Consider the following 20697-nt stretch of genomic DNA (forward strand, 5'->3'; position numbering starts at 1 on the left):
AAAAACATGGAATGTCGTTTACCGGAAGACAAATTGTCATTGTTAAAGCAGGAAGTCGAGAGGATTGTGAGGTTGCGGAAAGTAACACTAAAGGAGTTGCAATCTTTATTGGGGAGGTTGAACTTTGCCTGTAGGATTATGCCCATGGGTCGCATTTTTTCTCGTCGTCTAGCTGGGGCGACAGCTGGTGTAAAGGCTCCGCACCATTATATCCGGTTGACTAAGGAGCATAGGGAGGACTTGATGGTATGGCAGTGTTTTTTACGGAATTACAACGGTCGGTCATTGATGCAGGAGGAGACCTTGACCAATTTTGACTTTGAGATCTACACGGATGCAGTGGGCTCTTCAGGTTACAGTGTCTATTGTAAAGGAAAGTGGAGTGTTGGGCAGTGGCCGGAAGCATGGAAGTTTTTGGGCCTTACAAAAAACTTGGCATTGTTGGAATTGTTTCCTATTGTGGTGGCTGTCTCAGTTTGGGGTCCGATGTTTGCAAACCGGAGGGTGTGTTTTCATTGTGATAACGCGAGTGTGGTGTCGGTAATTAACAGTCTGTCAGCCTCATCCCCCTCTGATATCAGATTTGTGCGCGTTTTGGTGCTTCGTTGTCTGGAGTTGAATGCTGGGATCTCTGCAGTGCATGTGCCCGGTGTTACAAATTCAAAAGCAGATTCTTTGTCTCGTTTTCAGTGGGGGCATTTTTGAGAGTTGGCGCCAGGAGCAGATGCCTTGGGCGTGGAATGCCCTTCCTATCTGTGGTGAGTGATTATGGAAGAGCTGGAAGATTGATTTGGGAATCTGTGTCGAACCAGACATGGTCAGCTTATGAATCCTCGTGGCGAGTATGGCAAAGTTGGTTGTCAGAATGGGGTGGGGTGGAAAGTGAGGAAGATAAGATGTTGGCTGTATTGTTTTTAATTGGAAAGGCGGCCGACGCGGGTTGGTCGGTGTCTAAGGTGAACAAATTCGTAGCGGGTGTGGCTTTCGGTTTCAGATTGCAGGGATCGACGGACGTTACGAAACAATTTTTGGTGAGACTGGCGTTGCGAGGCTTTCGCAGGGGTAGTAAAACTTGTGACAGGCGTAGGCCTATTTCTTTCAGTATGTTGGGAGGGTTAGGTAGAATCTTGGAGGGTGTTTGTACTTCTGGTTTTGAGTTGGCATTGTTTAGGTTAGCCTTTTCTTTGGCCTTTTTCGGAGCAATGCAAATCGGTGAGTTAGTGTCCCGTAGCAAGGACAAAGCCGAAGGGGTGTTGGCGGATGATGAGAAATTTTGGGCGGGGTGCATTGCGTTTTGGATTCGACGTTCTAAAACCGTGTTGGGACGAGTCGAAGGGGCCCTTATGTGCCCACGGAGGTGCTTAGAGTCGTATTGGGTCGAGTGGTCAGGTAGAGTGGGTCCTTTGTTGTGCCATGCGGATGGCACATATTTGTCTCGTTTTCAGTTCATCGCGGTTTTGAAGAAGGGATTGTTGGAGCTTGGTTTCCCCCCAGAGGTGTACGGGTCCCACTCTTTTAGGATCAGGGCCGCGTCGGAAGCTGATAGTCTTGGTTTGGGGGCCGAGGTGATTAGGAGAATAGGCAGGTGGACGTAGGATCGTTATTTAATGTATGTTCTGCGTTAATTATGGTTGTTGAATGCTAAGGAATTTGTTTGCATATTCTGCTATGTTTTTTCAGGTGGCGACCCATTTCTGGCCTGGATATTTGGACACTCATACGTGTATTGGGGTGCGCTGCGAGCTGACGCAAGGCCAGATGGTAGGCAATTGGGTTTTAGGAGGGACCAGGTGGAACTGATTATTATTATTCAAAGATCTATTGATTAAAATGTACTTTGTGGGAAAATCCCTTTAAGGAATGCAATGTATAAATCAAATTCAGCGCCCTATACCTTCCGTACACTTATGACATTGATTAATAAACGTCACAAAATAGAGAGTAAAGTGTGGATATGATTCAACAGCCTCATTTCTCTGCGATCAGAGCTCTTTACGAGATTGAGACTCCTCGTGAGTGCGTTGCCTGAATTCTAAGGAAATTCTAAGGAAACAATTTGACTCTTAGGTCACTGGAAATAATAAAGTTCATCAAGTTGGATGGAACAGGGGGGCTCTGTATATAAATGTATAATACATTATCGGACTGTCAGCATGTTAATATATTGCAGTACATTGGAATATATTAACATTCTGATAGTCACAAAATGCTGATTTTTAAATGCATGCCGTGAGTCCCTGAAAAATGAGAGCTATGTGTTCACATTCTAATTATATAATTCCAAACTAGAACCAAATGTGAAATGATAAATTGAAAAAATGAGGCTATGCTAATCACTACACATTTGTTTGGGTAAACAGGGCAAATTTGACAAACTGATAGTAAGGAATTTACAAAACCAAAATATAAAAAATCCATAGATTGCACCTTTCTTTTGCTCTAATTTTACATGCAGTCATTTGTAAATTCAAGACATGTAGCTGTAGTGGAAACACACAGTAAAATGAAATAGCAATCTGTGTGCTCCATACATCAGAAATGATAGAGGGAATGGCAACATTATTACCATAGCTATAACGAACCAAATCTGTCTTCTCTTCATGACTTTTATAACACATTTTAGGTCCTAGTATAAAATCACTGGGGCTTTCCAGTGCTCACATATTGAGTCATTATAAAAACCACAAGTTATGACACCACTGGGCGTTACTATCATATTTGTGGTGAGGATGCGCCGTGTATTTACCAATTATACCATGTCGATTAGAGAACATGTAGCTGTAAAAAGATAATATATGCAGTTGTAACCCTCTTGGGGATATTAAATAGTACCCATCTCCAGTCTGTGGCTGCCCTTTTATATTTAAGAAAACAATTTTGTAGTCACATTCTTATAAGTATTATTTACTAAATTCATGATCAAAAATGAAAATAAGGACCCAATACATCAAAGTGTTTATGCCAGAATTTTGGCATAATACACCGCGTAAAATCACTGATTTTTTTTTTTTTTTTTTTTTTTACACAACACACATTTGTGCAGAACATTGCAATTCTTGGCATTTTACACCAATTTCAGCCAGTTCTGCAATAGATTGCGCAGCATGCATGAGATGCCAGGTACTCCTTAAATAATGATGACGTAGAATAGATTATTAAGAAAGTAAGAGGACCACTGCCAGGCCATGGCGAGTGATTGTAAAGTTTTTGGGTTAATTTTAAAATCCTACCAGAATATGAAAGATCCGGCTTTACCTCTTTATAAAGTCTCTTAGGCCATTTTTTGTTTATCTAACCATGATAACAATAAGTAAAAAACGTTTGTACCATTGTGTTTAGTTCTGGCAAACAAAGTTGTTAATTTCAAAGTCACGTAGAAGGACACTTTGAGGCTTACATATCCAAAAATTCTAAAATCATTAAAAGATTCTGGGGAAAAATATGGAAAAATATCATCTAAAATAGTAGCAGATAACTTATTACCAACTTTGATGCAAAAAGCAAAGATAGAGGTTAAGGTCCTGCTAACACTGCATTCATGCAAGTGTAATCAGAGGTTTTATCTGAATACACATAGAAATGGAGTCATGGACTGCTATGCTACAAACTGAGTTTTTGAAAGGTACATCTTTTCAAAGAAGAAGCTATTGTTTAGTGAAAGGTAAGTTGGGGTTAACGCACAGGAGTGCTTGCCTGTCTACAACTATGAGTAATGACTGCTACATATGATGTATACACACATGTATTTACTAACTCTCACTAGAGTGTCCACAGCTGCTATTATATATTATGGCGGATATTGCTCCATTTCTTGAAATGCAGGCATCAATGTGGGTATGCAGCAGCTGTTGAACCTACACTAATTACTATATACTGCTGCAGTCCATTTTCTTTAAATCCTGCACTTGAATGATATATTTACTATTTATATAGTGACTTGAATTACTTGAGAGATAGTTGCAATATTTTGATTACTGTACAGACATTGCTCTATGGGCTATTTATATAGATAGCACTCCATGCGCTATTTACTTTGGTTCTTGTGTCACTGATTTCACTTTGTGTTACTTCTTTGCTCCAATTGTTATATGTATTTGTATGTGTATATTTTGCTTCCCGATTTTAACATTTTTTCTAATAAAATATAAACAGTTTTATTGATATAACATGACTCATTGGCCTCTTTATGTCTAATTTCTTCTTATTTTTGTTTCTTCTTCCTTCACATACTTAATAACACTCTGTGCTGGTGACCAGTTCATACAGCATTATTTGAATACCCTATTTATTATATTGACTAGATGGAGGCCCGATGCTATTGCATTGGGAGGGTGGTAATGTCATGATGGGGGCAGGCTTTGCAGCGTTGAGAATCTCTCCCCCCCATGTGCTCACCCACCTATCCACTTTCTCTTTCCCCATGTGCTGACTTCTCCCGTCTGTGCTCTCTTCTTTGACCTGTGCACCCCATGTGCTATCCCCCTTGTCTGCTGTCTCTCCTTCCTGTGCTGTGTTCTCCCCCCCATGTGCTGTCCTGCTTGAGCTGTCTCCCCCCCGTGCTCTGTCTCTCTCACCCCTTTGTCTGACCGTGTACAGAACATACCACAGCTCCTGGGCAGGGGAGGAAGCAAAAGACAATACTGACATTACAGCAGGAGATTGCAGAGGATACATTTTGTGAGGTAAAATATTGTTTAAAAACAGTCATTGAAATATATTACCTCACAAAATGAATCCTCTGTAATCCCCTGCTGTAATGTCAGTATTGTCTTTTGCATCCTCCCCTGCCCAGGAGATGTGCTATGCTCCGTACACGGTCAGACACAGACAATTTTTAAATTGAACATTTCATGGGAAAACCCCAGCTTCCTCTGCCTGTAGACACATTGCGCATCTGCTGCAGGAATCAGCCGAATGATTCACTGCGCCTCGTGGAATTTGCGCAGGCACAGAGCGATGGTGTCCCGCTGGTGGTACCACGCAAGAGGCTGCGTGAGTGTGTGTGTGTCTGTGTGTGTGTGTGGTGCGTACAGCGTATAGAGTGTGTGTGGTGCGACGCTGTTCTGCTGGTGGTACCGCAATAGGTTGGTACTAGAGTTGAGCGAAACGGGTCGAAAAATTTCAAAAGTCGCCGACTTTTGGCAAAGTTGGGTTTCATGAAACGAAACCCGACCCTAGGATGAGGTCGGCCACGAGGTCGGCGACTTACGTGCCAAAGTCGCGTTTCAAAAGTTTGTTTTGCGCTCTTTTTCAGCCAATCAGGATCCACGGACACTGTGGGCAACGTGATGACATAGGCAGGGGTCACCACCATCTTTCAGAAGGGCATGCAAATGATTGGCTTGCTTTGGTGGGCGTCACAGGGGGTATAAAAAGGCGTGCACGCCGACCGCCATCTTACTTCTGCCGATCTCAGTATAGGGAGAGGTTGCTGCTGATTCTGTAGGGAGAGCGTTAGGCAGGGAAGAAGACAAAAAAACTGCTTCTGCTGGAAGCGATTTGGCCTGCACAACACACCAGTCACTGTGTGTGCAGTGCAAGGGGAGGCTATATAGTGGTGTATCAGTGGTGTTGGTTGTTGGGCTGCCTTCTAAGGCTTCCTGACATTCCTGCATTGCTGTTTACCCACTGCTCCGCAAACTGCTTTTTTAAAAGCAATCCCAATTTTTTTTTTTGTCCTGAGAAGAAAAAAAAACTGCTTCTGCTGCTAGCAATTTGGCCTGCACAACACACCAGTCACTGTGTGTGCAGTGCAAGGGGAGGCTATATTGTGGTGTATCAGTGGTGTTGGTTGTTGGGCTGCCTTTTAAGGCTTCCTGACAGGCTGGCATTGCTGTTTACCCACTGCTCTGCAAACTGCTTTTTTAAAAGCAATCCAATCTCCCTTATCCTCTAGTCCCTTTTGTCACAGCTGTGCCATCGAGCCTGTGACATAGCGCTCAGATATCAGTGGGCCTCACACAATCCAAAAGTGTCCAGTGTCCAAAAGTGTGTGCAGAGATTCAAAATCTCCCTTATCCTCTAGTCACTTTGGTCACAGCTGTGCCATCGAGCCTGTCACATAGCGCTCAGATATTCATTGGGCCTCACACAATCCAAAAGTGTCCAATGTCCAAAAGTGTGTGCAGAGATTCAAAATCTCCCTTATCCTCTAGTCACTTTGGTCACAGCTGTGCCATCGAGCCTGTCACATAGCGCTCAGATATTCATTGGGCCTCACACAATCCAAAAGTGTCCAGTGTCCAAAAGTGTGTGCAGAGATTCAAAATCTCCCTTATCCTCTAGTCACTTTGGTCACAGCTGTGCCATCGAGCCTGTCACATAGCGCTCAGATATCAGTGGGCCTCACACAATCCAAAAGTGTCCAGTGTCCACAAGTGTCTGCAGAAATTCAAAATCTCCCCTGTCCTATAGACACCTTGTACCTTGTTTTACATTACTATATATTTTGTTGGATTTTGTCTACATTTCTACCAAAAATGAGGAAGGCTGGTGGAAGAGGCCGTGGAATTGGGCGGGGGTTGGCAGCTGGTAATGATGGTGTTGGTGGTGGATCTGATGGTAGTGGCAAGAGCAAAATAGGACCGAATGCAGGAGGTGCTGACCCTGCGTCATCGTCTGGCTACATAAGGCCTCGAACGCTTAGTTTTCTAGGAGTTGGCAAACCGCTTTTAAAGCCAGAGCATCAGGAAAAAGTTTTGTCTTACATTGCTGACTCAGCCTCCAGCTCTATCGCCTCCTCTTCTTCAGTTGTAAAAAGTAAAAGCACTGAGTCGTCATTGGAGGCTCATGTTCATGAACCACACCTTTCCTTGTGTCCTTCACCCCAACCAAGATTGAAGGATGACGCAGGCCATACTACTGATTACTCCATGGAGCTGTTTTCACATACCATGCCTGGATTATCAAGTGAAATGGTGAATTACCCAGGCCAAGATGAATCTGACATGGAGTGCACTGATGCACAGCCGCTGATAGATGATTCTGCTGGTACATTCACTCAGAGCACTACATTGTCCTCGCAGTGTACAGAGCCAGATTCTGACCCTGATGAGACTCAGGTGCCCATTCCCGCACACTATACCACCATACACGGTGACACAGAGGAAGGTGCACATGACATAGAAGAGGAGGTGATGGATGACCCAGTTGTTGACCCAGATTGGCATCCATTGGGGGAAGAGGGTGCTGCTTTCAATAGCTCAGATGAGGAGCATCCACAGCAGACATCGACATCGCAACAGCTGTTATCTGGCAGGCCCGGAGCACTCCAAAGACAGGTTCCAAACATCAAAAGTGTTTCTGGACAGCTTGTCCAGAGGGTCAAAAGATCACAGCGTGCTAGGCCGCAAAATGTCTGCCAAAGTAGGAAGAGTGCAGTGTGGCACTTTTTTGACCAAAATCCTCATGATCAGGCCAAGGTTATCTGTAAGAAGTGCGCAAAGACCTTTAGCCGAGGGAAAAATCTGAAAAATTTGAATACCAGTTGCATGCTTAGACATTTAACCAGCATGCACTTGCAAGCGTGGACACAACACCAAACCTCAAGTGCCACATGTGCAACTGATCACAACGAAGGTAGTCAGCAACGCTACATTGTTTCCCCCACTGTAAGCCCACCGGTTAGCACAGCAGCAAATGTTGAGGTGTCGTTGCAAGACCACAGCAGTCAGGGAATCCCACTGTTATATCAACGAAAGACTGATTCTAGGCCATCAGAAAGAACACCAACTCCATCACCATCATCAACCCTCTCTCAGTCCGCCCTGTCGACCGCTACTTCCACCATATGCAGCTCTCAAGTCCAGCTCACCCTCCCAGACACTATGAGTAGGTCAAGAAAGTACTCAGTCTCTCATCCGCGTACACTGGGTTTGAACGCCCACATTGCCAAACTAATGTCGTTTGAGATGATGCCCTTTCGGTTGGTGGAAAGCACAGCTTTCCGCGAACTCATGGCCTATGCAGTACCACGCTATGACCTACCCAGTCGCCACTTCTCTCGCAAAGCCATCCCAGCCCTCCACCATCATGTGAAAGACCGCATTGTCCATGCACTCAAGCAGTCAGTGAGCGGAAAGGTGCACCTCACAACTGATGCATGGTCCAGTCGGCATGGCCAGGGCCGTTACGTGTCCATCACTGCGCACTGGGTTAATGTGGTGGATGCAGGGTCCACAGGGGACAGCGGTGGTGGGACAGTGCTGCCTAGCCCACGGTATAGGAAACAGTTGGCTGTAGGCGTTCGACCCTCCTCCTCCTCCTCCTCCAGAAGCGAAAGCTCGTCCACAGAGCGCAGTCGTACGAGCACTCCATCTGCAGCTGCCACTGTTGCACACGATGTGTCCCCCTATCGAGCAGCTAGTGGAAAGCGTCAGCAGGCTGTGTTGCAGATGATGTGTTTGGGCGACAGACACACCGCCGAGGTGCTGGCCGAGTACTTGAAGCGACAAACTGAGTCATGGCTGGGCAGTGTACATCTTGAGGCAGGCAAGGTAGTTCGTGATAACGGCCATAATTTTGTGGCAGCCATAGCCCTTTCAAAACTCAGCCACATACCTTGCTTGGCTCACACCTTGAACCTGGTGGTGCAGTGCTTCCTCAAAAATTATCCGGAGTTAACAGCCCTGCTCCAGAAGGTGTGAAGACTGTGCGCGCACATCCGCCGGTCGCCTGTACACTCCGTTCGTATGCAGAAGCTGCAGCGATTGCTCCACCTTCCCAACCACCGCCTCATTATCGACATTGCAACAAGGTGGAACTCCACCCTGCACATGGTGGATCGGCTGTGCGAGCAGAGGCAGGCCATAATGCATTTGTGGGAGGATACACGGCCAGGCACTTTGAGAGCAGACATGGAGTTGACAGGTGTGCAGTGGTCGAAGCTGAAAGACCTCTGTAAAGTCCTTCAGTGTTTTGAGGAATGCACACGGCTGGTAAGCGCAGACGACGCCATCCTAAGCATGTGCATCCCACTTATGCATCTGCTCATGCAAACTTTGACGCACCTTAAGGAGCAGGCGTCTGCAGCCAATGTTGATGAGGAGGAGGAGGGAATCCTTGATGACATTCAGCCATTGTCTGCTCAGGGACCTCTTCTGGATGAGGTGGAGGAAGAAGAGGAGGAGGAGGAGGAGGATGATGGGGATGATTACTTAGGGGAGGAGGATGCATCTCGTGGGGCAAGTGAAAATGTTGGCGTGGCAAGGTCTGGTACAGGGTTTGTGCGTGACTGGAGGGATGTGGATTTGCCAGAAAGTGCTCCTCCACCCAGCACTCGCAGTGCATCATTGACACCAGGAACATTGGCCCACATGTCAGATTATGCCTTGCGGATCCTAAAAAGGGACCCCCGCATTGCCAAAATGATGAACGATGACGACTACTGGTTGGCCAGCATCCTGGATCCACGCTATAAAGGCAAATTACAAAACATCATGCCACAGGAGAACCTTGACCTAATATTGGCTAATAAACAAGCAACTCTGGTAAATCGGTTGCTTGAGGCATTCCCAGCACACAGCAGCGGTGATGGTTCTCACACGAGCCGTACGGGCCGGGGGCAGCTTGGCAGAGGTGTTCGTGGTGCACACAGCAGAAGTGGCGTTGGAGACAGGGGTTTCATGACAATGTTGTGGACTGATTTTTCAAATACCGCTCACACAACTGGTAATACTGCATCGATGGAAAGTGACAGGAGACAGCAGTTGTCAACTATGGTTACAAACTACTTTTCCTCCCATATCGATGTTCTCCCACACAGGTCATTCCCCTTTGACTATTGGGCCACTAAACTGGACACCTGGCCTGAATTGGCCCAATATGCCTTACAGGAGCTCGCTTGCCCAGCTGCAAGTGTGCTATCAGAAAGAGTCTTCAGTGCAGCTGGATCATTCCTGACAGAAAAAAGGACCCGTCTGTCAACCCAAAATGTGGATGATCTAACCTTCATTAAAATGAACCACGCATGGGTTTCCAAGGATTTTGTCCCACCTTCCCCTGATGACACATAGGGTGACAGAAAAATGGCTTGCTTTGGTCCACCTCTTCCTGGTACTTCACCTATTTCGCCTTTTGCATCAGCTGAATGTCCAACATCAACATATGCCACTTTCTAAAACTCCCTAACTGTGCTGCCTCCCCCCCCCATGGCCGGGGTCACCACCTAGCGCACGACACCGTGCGAGTGCCGTTGCCCTGGACAGGTGGGTAGGCCGACTCTTGGGCATGGACACTGGCACAGGGTCCCTCATAGTGCAATCAAGTGTCTCTGACGGTGGTGGTGCACACCCGCCGTCAGACACACCGCTGTACTATGAGGGGCCCAGTGCCAGTACCGACGCCCACGAGTGGGCCCCCCTTGCTTGGGCAGGGCCCCAGCATTTGCAATCTTTACCTCTCCCTGCTCCTCCGCTGTGTAATCTGGGCCGTCAAATCCATACTGTGCCTGACACCGTCTGAGCCTGCCTCCTGAGACATATATTTTGAATGTGTACGCTATCCATACATGTTATCTGGGGATACGGTACCCTTTCTAACCTTTGTGCAATCACGTGCAATCCATACTGGGCCTAACACCGTCTGAGCCTGCCTCCTGAGACATATATTTTGAATGTGTACGCTATCCATACATGTTCTCTGGGGATACGGTACCCTTTCTAACCTTTGTGCAATCACGTGCAATCCATACTGGGCCTAACACCGTCTGAGCCTGCCTCCTGAGACATATATTTTGAATGTGTACGCTATCCATACATGTTATCTGGGGATACGGTACCCTTTCTAACCTTTGTGCAGTCACGTGCAATCCATACTGGGCCTAACACCGTCTGAGCCTGCCTCCTGAGACATATATTTTAATGTGTACGCTATCCATACATGTTATCTGGGGAAATGGTACCCTTTCTAACCTTTGTGCAATCACGTGCAATCCATACTGGGCCTGACACCGTCTGAGCCTGCCTTCTGAGACATATATTTTGAATGTGTACGCTATCCATACATGTTATCTGGGGATACGGTACCCTTTCTAACCTTTGTGCAATCACGTGCAATCCATACTGGGCCTGACACCGTCTGAGCCTGCCTTCTGAGACATATATTTTGAATGTGTACGCTATCCATACATGTTATCTGGGGATACGGTACCCTTTCTCACCTTTGTGCAATCACGTGTAATCCATACTGGGCGTGAGAACGGCTGGCGAGCTGTTAAGCAAGCTACAGCACCTGTGGTTTGCACACGTAAGTTTTTCATTTTTTCAGGAATGACGGTTAGGCCTAATTCCCGGAACTGCGGTTGACCTGCACTTACTGGGAAATCATTGTTCGCGGGTAATAATTGTAATCAGTGATCCCCATCACTAACGTTGTTCAGTGGGTTATCTGCACCTGTAAGCGACAAACGCTGGCCTTTTCAGTGTAGCGCACATGCAGCCACGGACATGTAAGGGCATGACACACCAGTTATTGGCCAATCTCGTGTGCCAGAGCCTCACGTGTCCCTCTAGTAAGCCGGACTCGGACCGCGGGGCATGACGGAGTCTCGTTCGTTAACGGAATTAAGCTTGCAATGTGTGCATCTGTTCTGTAGCTGGCATGGTTGAGGTTTCCCAGGTGGAGTCGAATTTAACCGTAGGCTCCACTCCTGGTGGTGCCCTTCTGGACATTCCTTTAAGGTTCAGCTTTGCAACCATACTGCCCACGTAAAACAAACACTTTGCCTTCATGAACGCTGTTTGGAGGGTCATGACTCGTGGGAATAACGCCGCCCAATCAGTTAACCTGCTAGAGAGATCCTTCGTTGCTCCCAAGCATGACATCACACTCCCTAGGAAGAAGGTAATGCCACTGTGGCGACCGTACTCCTGGGGGCGACACAAGTGCACTGATGCCCAGCCACTGCTCGATGAATCTGCTGGTACATTGACCCAGACCACTACATTCCCCTCGCACGCTACACGACCTGAATCTGACCCTGATGAAACTCAGGTTACCCTTCCCATATACAGTTCCATCTTACACGGTGACAAAGAGGAAGCTGCAGATGAAAGTGCAGGTTCGGCCCACCCGCCATCAGACACACCACCGTAGTATCAGGGGCCCTGTGCCAGTGCCGTCGCCAACGAGTGGGCCCCCCCTGCTTGCTCAGGATCACAGCACTTGCAAAGTTGAAATACTGTGCAGTGAGATGGAAGATGGGGACGACAAGGAGTCTAGACTAGTACAGGGATTCCCTAGCGAGGAGACTTATTTGATTGTTTTCAATGTTGGGACAGCAATTTTTGGGGAGCACTATACTCTGGAGAATGATAGATGGGGCCCACCATACACTGGAACATTCCAAAGGTGGACATCAGACACTGGAGCAGCATTTACAGGGCCCATTATACACTAGAGCATTAGAAATGGGGCCCATTATGTTTGGAGCATTATTTGGGCCCATAAGACAGTGGAGCTTCATCCATGGGGACCAACATATACTGTAGCATTATGTGGAGCTCATCATATACTGTTTCAAACATTATATGGGACCAATGATTCTGTATGGAGAAATAGATGGGCCTCTTCATGAGATGTAAAAAGTGAGGTATTTTTCATTGTACTATACCGCTATTTCTCTGCCGTATCGGAGCATGATGAGTTGTGGTATGTGTTAAAGGGGCACTCTTTCGCCCAGGGCACATGAAAACCTGCAGCCAGCCCTCCCCCCCCACAACTTTAGCCAAATAACCCCCATTTTTCAGTGTGTAACTTGTATTATGAAGTTAATTAAGGTTGACAAGCTTAAGTAAGAAGAATTGATGCTTTTGGCATTCAAATGGGCACTGTAGGTGTGTTTCCTGTCCTCCTCTCACTGCCGACTTTTATTCCCCATTGACTTACATTAGGTTTCGGGACGACCCCGACTTTTCCCTATAATCGGACGATCTTGCTCGACCCGACTTTTGGAAAAGTCGGGTTTCACGAAACGAAACGCGACCCTAAAAAACCAAAAGTCGCTCAACTCTAGTTGGTACCAGCAGCAATTTCCATATTAAGACACCCATTACTTGGGTGTCCCAATATGGCGGTCAGTGAGCTTCCTCCGCTCTTAGAATTCTGGGATACGGTGACATCTGGACAGAACAGGAAATGAAAACATTACAAGGCAATTATATAAATAGATGGATAAACCGTACACTACAAGCACTTTTTACCATTTACCTTTCGTGTCCCCTATTTCCTCCATAGACTGTAAACTTGCGAACAGGATCCTCACACCTTCTGGTATCTGTTGAATTATGTGTTACTCTGTAATGTCCAATATTGTTTCTACATGTCCTCTCTGAATCGCTGTGGAATATGTTGGGAGCTGTAAAAATAAAATTATTACTATTCCAAAATTTGCAGGAATAAATTAGATATTTGTGGTGATTTGTTTTCCATTTTACGATTACAAGTGTACACATATTATGCGTACAGCCAGGGCCGGTGTCACCTCCCGGTGCACCCAGGCAAGTGGGGGCCAGTCGCCGTCTGGGACATCGGAGCTCTATGAGACCCCTGAGCCGGGTGACCCCCTGTGCTTTAAACTGTTTGCAATACTTACCTATCCTCATTCCCTGCTGGTTTGGTCTCTTCCGTATCTTGTGACTCAGTGAAGTGTCAAGGCAGAGGGTGCATTGATGTCACTACAGCATGCCCTCTGTCCCGAACAGCACAGAGAGGCAGCATTCGCTGAAGAGATAGGACCTGCGGCCAGCATGGAGAGGTGAGTATTTTCTTTTTTTATGTATGGATCATTATATGGGGCCCATACTATATGACGTTATATATGGGGCTCATTCTATATGGAGCATTATATGGAGCCCATTCTGTGTGGATATTAGTTGAGACCCATTCTGTACGGAGCATTATATGGTGGCCATACTGTATGGAGCTATATATGGGACCCTTTCTGTATGGAGCATTATATGGGGGTCATACTGTATGGAGCTATATATGGGGACCATTCTGTATGGAGCATTATATGAGGCCCATTCTGTATGGAGTATTACATTGGGCCCATACTGTATGGAGCTATATATGGGGCCTATTCTGTATGGTGTATTATATGGGTCCCATTCTGTATGGATCTATATATATATTGGGCCCATACTGTATGGAGCATTAAATGGGTCCCATACTGTATGGAACAATATATGGGGCCCACACTGTATGGAGCAATATATGGGGCCCATTCTGTATGGAACAGTATATGGGGTCCATTATATTGTGTGAAGCATTATATGGGGACCATTCTGTATGGATCTAGATATGGGGCCCATAATGTATGGAGTAATATATGGGGCTCACACTGTATGGAGCATTATATGGGGCCCATTCTGTATGGAGCATTATATGGGGCTCATTATTTTGTATGGAGCATTATATGGGGCCCATTCTGTATGGAGCAATATATGGGTCTCATTATACTGTATGGAAAACTATGTGGTAGGCATGATACTCTATAGAGGACTATGTAGTACCTATAATACTGAATGGATAACTATTTGGTTCTCATAATAATGTATGGAGGATTATGTGGTGCCCATAATACTGTCTGGAGGACCACACTGTCCTGTCTAAAATGAAAACTTTCTAATCCCCCAGGGCACACAGTATACACTGCGAGGATTCACCAGTTTCTGAGCTATTGTAGAGTGTGCAATAGTTATCACTCATGTAATGTAAGAAGTGAAATCTTTGACATTGTACTTTACCTATATTTCTCTGCCGTATCTGTGTATCATGAATCATGGGGTGTGTTAAAGGGAACCTGTCAGCAGTTTTGGCCAATATAAGATATGGCCAATGCTTTTCAGGGCTTATCTACAGCATTCTATACATTCTATAATGCTGTAGATAAGCCCCCAGTCTGACCTGAAAGATAAGAAATATACGTTTTATTATACTCACCCGGGGGGGCGGTCCGGTGTGGTCCTGTCTGATGGGTGTTGCAGGTCCCGGTTCTGGCGCCTCCCATCTTCTTGCAATGCTGCCCTCTGTGAGGCTGGAAGGACTCCAAGGGTGAACCCACCGGACCGCGACGACGAACCTATCACCAGGCGAGCGGGCCAGGTGTACCACCCCCTATACAGGGAGCGTTTGGGGCAGGCCCGGAGGAGACTATCGCTGCGGAAGCTGATACCTCCAAGGCTAGCTTAATGGCGAGCAGCTGTCTGTCTCCGATGGTATAGTTTCTCTCTGAAGGGGAGAACATCTTGGAGAAAAAGCCGCAGGTGACCAACCATCCGGAAGGAGATCTCTGAGAGAGAACCGCACCGGCTCCGGAGGCAGAGGCATCCACTTCGAGGGTGAATGGCTTGTTAGCCTCTGGACGGTGTAGCACAGGGGCTGTGGTAAAAGGCTTGCCTCAAGGTTCGGAAGGCATTCTCTGCCTCGGTAGACCAGTGGTGAGGATCGGCTCCCTTACGGATCAAAGCGGAGATTGGAGCGGTCAGAGCGGAATAGTGTGGAATAAACTGCCGGTAATAGTTGGCAAATCCCAGGAATCTCTGGATTGCCTTGATTCCCTGGGGACGCGGCCAGTTGAGTACGGTGGTCAATTTTCCAGGGTCCATGCACAAGCCAGAGTCGGAAATGATGTAACCCAAGAACGGCAGTGATGATTGTTCGAAAGCGCATTTTTCAAACTTGGCATAGAGACGATGTTTTCTCAGATGAAGTAGGACTTGACGTACATCTTTTCTGTGCATAGGCAGATCCGGGGAAAACACCAGGATGTCGTCCAAGTAAACCACCACGCAGACGTACAGTAGAGGAGGTCTCGGAATATGTCATTAAAAAATTCTTGGAACACTGCAGGAGCATTGCACAAGCCGAAGGGCATAACCAGGTACTCATAGTGGCCGTCAAGGGTGTTGAAGGCGGTCTTCCATTCATCGCCAGAGCGGATCCGGACCAGATTGTAGGCCCCCCGAAGATCCAATATCATGAAGATCCGTGCACCCCGTAGACGGTCAAATAGCTCCAGAATGAGAGGAAGGGGGTATTTGTTCTTAATGGTGATATCGTTGAGACCTCTATAGCCTATACAGGGACGAAGGGACCCATCCTTCTTCTTGACTAAAAAGAACCCGGCACCCGCCGGTGAGGACGACTTGCGAAGTAAAGCCTTTGGCCTGGTTTTCCTGGACATATTCAGACATAGCCTGAGTTTCGGAAGGGGACAGCGGATAGATTCGACCCTGAGGCGGCGTTGAATCGGAGACAAGGTCGATGGGGCAGTCATATGGACGATGTGGAGGCAGGGTCTCTGCTTCCTTCTTGTCAAAGACGTCCAAAAAGGCCCAGTAGGCGGAAGGTAGCTCGGTAGACGTCAACCTAGAGTGTGAGGAATTTTGCGGCTGTACGGTGAGCAAACACTTATCTTGGCAAGGTTGGCCCCACCGCAGGACGTCTCCACAACGCCTGTCCAGGATAGGTTCGTGTGTTCTTAGCCAGGGAAGGCCCAAAAGAATGGTATGGGATAAAGAAGGCAGCACGTAAAATACTATCTTCTCCCAGTGCAAGGCTCCGACATGAAGTTCCACTTCTTCTGTGACCTGAGTAACGGACTCCCGGAGGGGTTGGCCGTCGACCGATGCAATCTGCCGAGGGGTCTCCAGGGATCTGACAGGAATCCGAAGTCTCCTAACCGCCTCAAGTCGGATAAAGTTACCAGCTGCTCCAGAATCAATATAAGCCCATTCAGAAAAATGTTTAGTACCTAGATGCAAAAGGACAGAAAGAGTCAAGGGTAGAGAGGAGTCACAATTACCTAGGGAGGCCTCTCTTACCTGTCCTAGGCGGAGGCGTTTCCCGGACATATGGGGCAGGAATGAAGAAAGTGAGACGCACTCCCACAATAGAAACAGAGCCTCTGTTCGACCCTTTCTCTCCGGCGCTCCTCCACCGGTTTGAGGCGATCCACTTGCATGGGTTCCAGGACCGGGACCGTGGAAGCTGACATTGGGCGGGAACGGGGTGGACTACGTGCAGCCGGTGGAGCATGAGGAGGTCTTCTCTCTCTAGCGAGCTCTCGAGATCGTTCCTGAAAGCATAGATCGATGCAGGTGGCCAAAGAGATCAGATCCTCCAGAGAGGTGGCAGTATCACGACCCGCCAACTCATCCTTGATTCGACCAGAGAGACCCTGCCAAAAGGCTCCCACCAAGGCCTCATTGTTCCAGCCCAACTCTGACGACAGGGTGCGAAACCAAATGGCGTACTGACCTACCGAGAGCGTGCCCTGGTGAAGATTGAACAGTGATTCTGTGGAAGAGGCCAGGCGGCCCAGCTCATCAAACACCTTACGAAAGGTGTCCAGGAAAAAGGAGAGTTGAGCGACTAAGGGGTCATCTCGTTCCCAGAGGGGGTTAACCCAAGCTAGAGCCTCTCCTTCTAAATGGGACACGATAAAAGCCACCTTGGCTCGATCGGTGGGATACTGTTGTGGCAGCAACTCAAAGTGTAGCTGGCACGGATTTAAAAACCCTCTACACGTCTTGGGGTCGCCACTGTATCGCGGGGGTTTAGCCAAAGGAGGAGATGGAAGCGGAACCGCAGGCTGTGCCGGGGCTGCAGCCGCGGTCTGGAGGGCCAGCAGGCGGTTATCCACCGAGGCCATGTAATTCAGGATGTGAGCCTGAGTGTCGCGCTGCTGGGCAAGCTCCTGTTGGAGACCGGCGATCTGGGCGGCACTCCCTGGATCCGAGGCCTGCAATGACGAGAGGCGGGACTCCATGGACTTGAGGAAAGACCTGATCCTCACCTGATTTTCCCGTAGGATTCTTGGTCGGGGTCGGGGTACCAGCGGGGTCCATGGCCTGATCGTTCTGTGAGGCTGGAAGGACTCCAAGAGTGAACCCACAGGACCGCGATGACGAACCTACCCCCGGGCGAGCGGGCCAGGTGTATCACCCCCTATACAGGGAGCATTTGGGGCAGGCCCAGAGGAGACTATCGCAGCGGAAGCTGATACCTTGGGGACAACTGGAGGAGTAGACAGTCAGACACCAGGATGGAATGCAGACAGGACCATCCAGAGAACACAGGAAGGACAGCTGCAGGACTAAATGGAGAGGAGGACTGGGGCACAGGAGCAGACAGGGTCAGACAGGAGAGGCACACACGAGAGGAGGCAGGAATGGACTTGACCGTCGGGCTCTGGAAGACAATACAAAGGCAGTGAGAGTTCAGCTGGAGAAGCAAGGCGGTATGCTAAAGCAAGGCAGGGTGCTAGGCAGGATTAGGTGGACCCGAGAATCAGTCATGGAATACCATAGACGATCAGGCAGCGATTCAAAGTGAAATCAGTCCATAAGACGAGGTGTTCACAGCTCCTTTCAGCTAAGCTGTTCTTGTTCTATTTAGTTTTGTAGTGGAGGTCCAACACCCTGGACCCTCACTGATCTGCTGTTTGCAGAGCCTGCTGTTACTGTGTATGATTCATGTTAAGCACATCTCTAAATGCTTTTAGCAGAAGCTCACACAACATGGCTGTTCCCCTATAGTCACGTACAGTAAAAATATAATATTTACAATAAAATTAAAATGCTTTTAATTAGTAAAAAAAAAATCAAATACAATATCTGTCACAATTTTAATTTTCTGGACCTGTTGAAATTAATTTTGTATCTATTTACCAAGTATTGCTTATATTATGGATCTCTCTGAAGTATGTGAGTAAACAACTATCTTTGTGAAGAGGGTTAAATGCTTAAATTGATAGTTTGTAGGATTTAGGTTTGGACTGCACAGCGACTCTGGTTGCAATTGGGCTTGTAATGTCGCACTACGAAATCATAACTAGTAATAGTGATCACTAATCAGAGTTTGTCACGAGCGATTCATGTCCTCCTGGGAGATCTGATGTTAGACAATCACTACGGATTGTGAATCGGAGATCTTCCATTTAACCGGTGTTTATGTTTCATATTAAATTAATTTAATTTCCATTGGTGCGGAAGATGTTAATAATCCTTTCTATGCTGGTTAGAAACTTGCAGCTCCATCTCACAGCTGTTCCTGACCTGGTCATTTCCTCTCCTTATAAAATCTGGTCAGATCTTTCACTTCCTTGCCAGTGAAAGTTTTATTTTCTAGCTCCTTGGAGATGCTGTGCTGAATTTGTCATAATTGTTGCTCCTGGAAATTTCTGCATGCTGTTTTTGGGTGTATGCTTTCCTCATCGTCCTTTTCCATTTTATTTGGTACATTCCTATTCTTCCCTATATACCTCTCTACCTTAGGTGAGAGTTTTTGAATGCTTGTTGCTTTCTGTTATCTCTGTCTATCTTACTTGTTGAAACACTATAATTTCTATCTCAGGGCTCCTGGGGGAAGCAGACAGGACAGCTTAGGGAGAACAGTAAAGGGCCTTTTACACATAGTGATATCGCTAGTGTGTCACCGATTTTGTGATGCAACAGCAATATCGGTAGCGATATCGCTACATGTGACACTTACCTTCGACCGGCTCCCCGCTGGCTATCGTTGATCTCACGAGATTGTCCTGGTCCATTTCTCATCGTCGGCTTCCTGCTGATGCCGACGAGCGACTCCATGGACGCGGGAGGAAGTCATCACCAGAGCTGCCGTCTGACAGGTAAGTAACGACCGCCGTCCACTGCTGCATCGCTGGTGAGACCTGCCTGTTTGGCAGCTCACTAGCGACCATTTAGCAATGCACCAGCGATCCTGACCGGGTCGTATCGTTGTCGAGAACTCTGGTGCATCGCTAAATGTAATGGGACCTTAAGGCTGTTGGCCCAAATCTCCAGCAGTGGTTGGTCTCCTAGGCAATGAGCTGTAAACAAAACAAATAAACAAATGTGTTAATGTCTCAAGAATGGGTATACATTTCAATAAACAGTGAATTGCAAAAGTAGCGCTATGTGACAGTATCTATGAATGAAGATGGAAACAAACCTTTAAGCCATGCATTAAAAGATGGAACAAAAAAAATCTACATGTCAGAATTGCTGCTTTTCAGTTGCACTCTGACTTCCCCAAAATGCAATATAAAGTGTTTAAAGGGAATCTGTCACCCATATTTAGTGATATCATGTAAAGATATCACCCAATTGTGCATCCCATAAAGATTCTATTAGGATTTTTTATTCCCCCTGCCCCCACACCTTTGAGGCATAAATACCTTTTCTATCTTGTTGGGGATGTATGCAAATCGACACAGTCCGGTCTGATGGGCGTGGCTTAGTCGCCTTCTTCCCCCCCTCCTCAGCTTGCTGTACGTTGTGCAGTATGCTTTTCCCAACTGTGGGCGAAGCATATAATCGCTACTGCGCATGCGCCGGTATTTTCCAGCGCGGTCTATGCCCCGGAAGTGTGTCCTGCATGTGAAGACTTCCGGGGCATAGACCGCGCTGGAAAATACCAGCTCATGCACAGTAGCGATTATATGCTTCACCCACAGTTGGGAAAAGCATACTGCGCAGGAGGCCTTTACAATGCGCAAGCGCGGAAACCAACGTCATCTGTGATATTCCCAGATGAAGATTACGTGCAGCAAGCCGAGGGGGGGGGGAGAAGGCGACTAAGCCCCACCCATTGGAGCGGACCGTGGCGATTTGCATACATCCCCAACAAGATAAAAAAGGTATTTATGCATTAAAGGTGTGGGGTCGGGGGGAATAAAAATCCTAATGGAAT

The 20697-nt window shown here is 47.2% G+C and overlaps 1 protein-coding gene across 3 annotated transcripts in view; it reads left to right on the plus strand.

The window, feature by feature from the left end:
- THEMIS2 (thymocyte selection associated family member 2) overlaps positions 1–20697 on the plus strand; it is a 145069-nt gene that overhangs the window by 44087 nt on the left and 80285 nt on the right. The window contains exon 2 of one of the 3 annotated variants that reach the window (XM_073563679.1): positions 1681–1761. The exons of the other annotated variants lie outside the window; for them this stretch is intronic. Within the exon in view, the coding sequence (XP_073419780.1) occupies positions 1681–1761 (81 nt within the window). The remainder of the gene's footprint in view (positions 1–1680; positions 1762–20697) is intronic. 3 annotated transcript variants of the gene reach the window in all.

Source organism: Dendrobates tinctorius, unplaced genomic scaffold, assembly GCF_039654945.1.
Source record: "Dendrobates tinctorius isolate UK_male_01 unplaced genomic scaffold, ASM3965494v1 ptg000015l, whole genome shotgun sequence".
Lineage (NCBI taxonomy): Eukaryota > Metazoa > Chordata > Amphibia > Anura > Dendrobatidae > Dendrobates > Dendrobates tinctorius.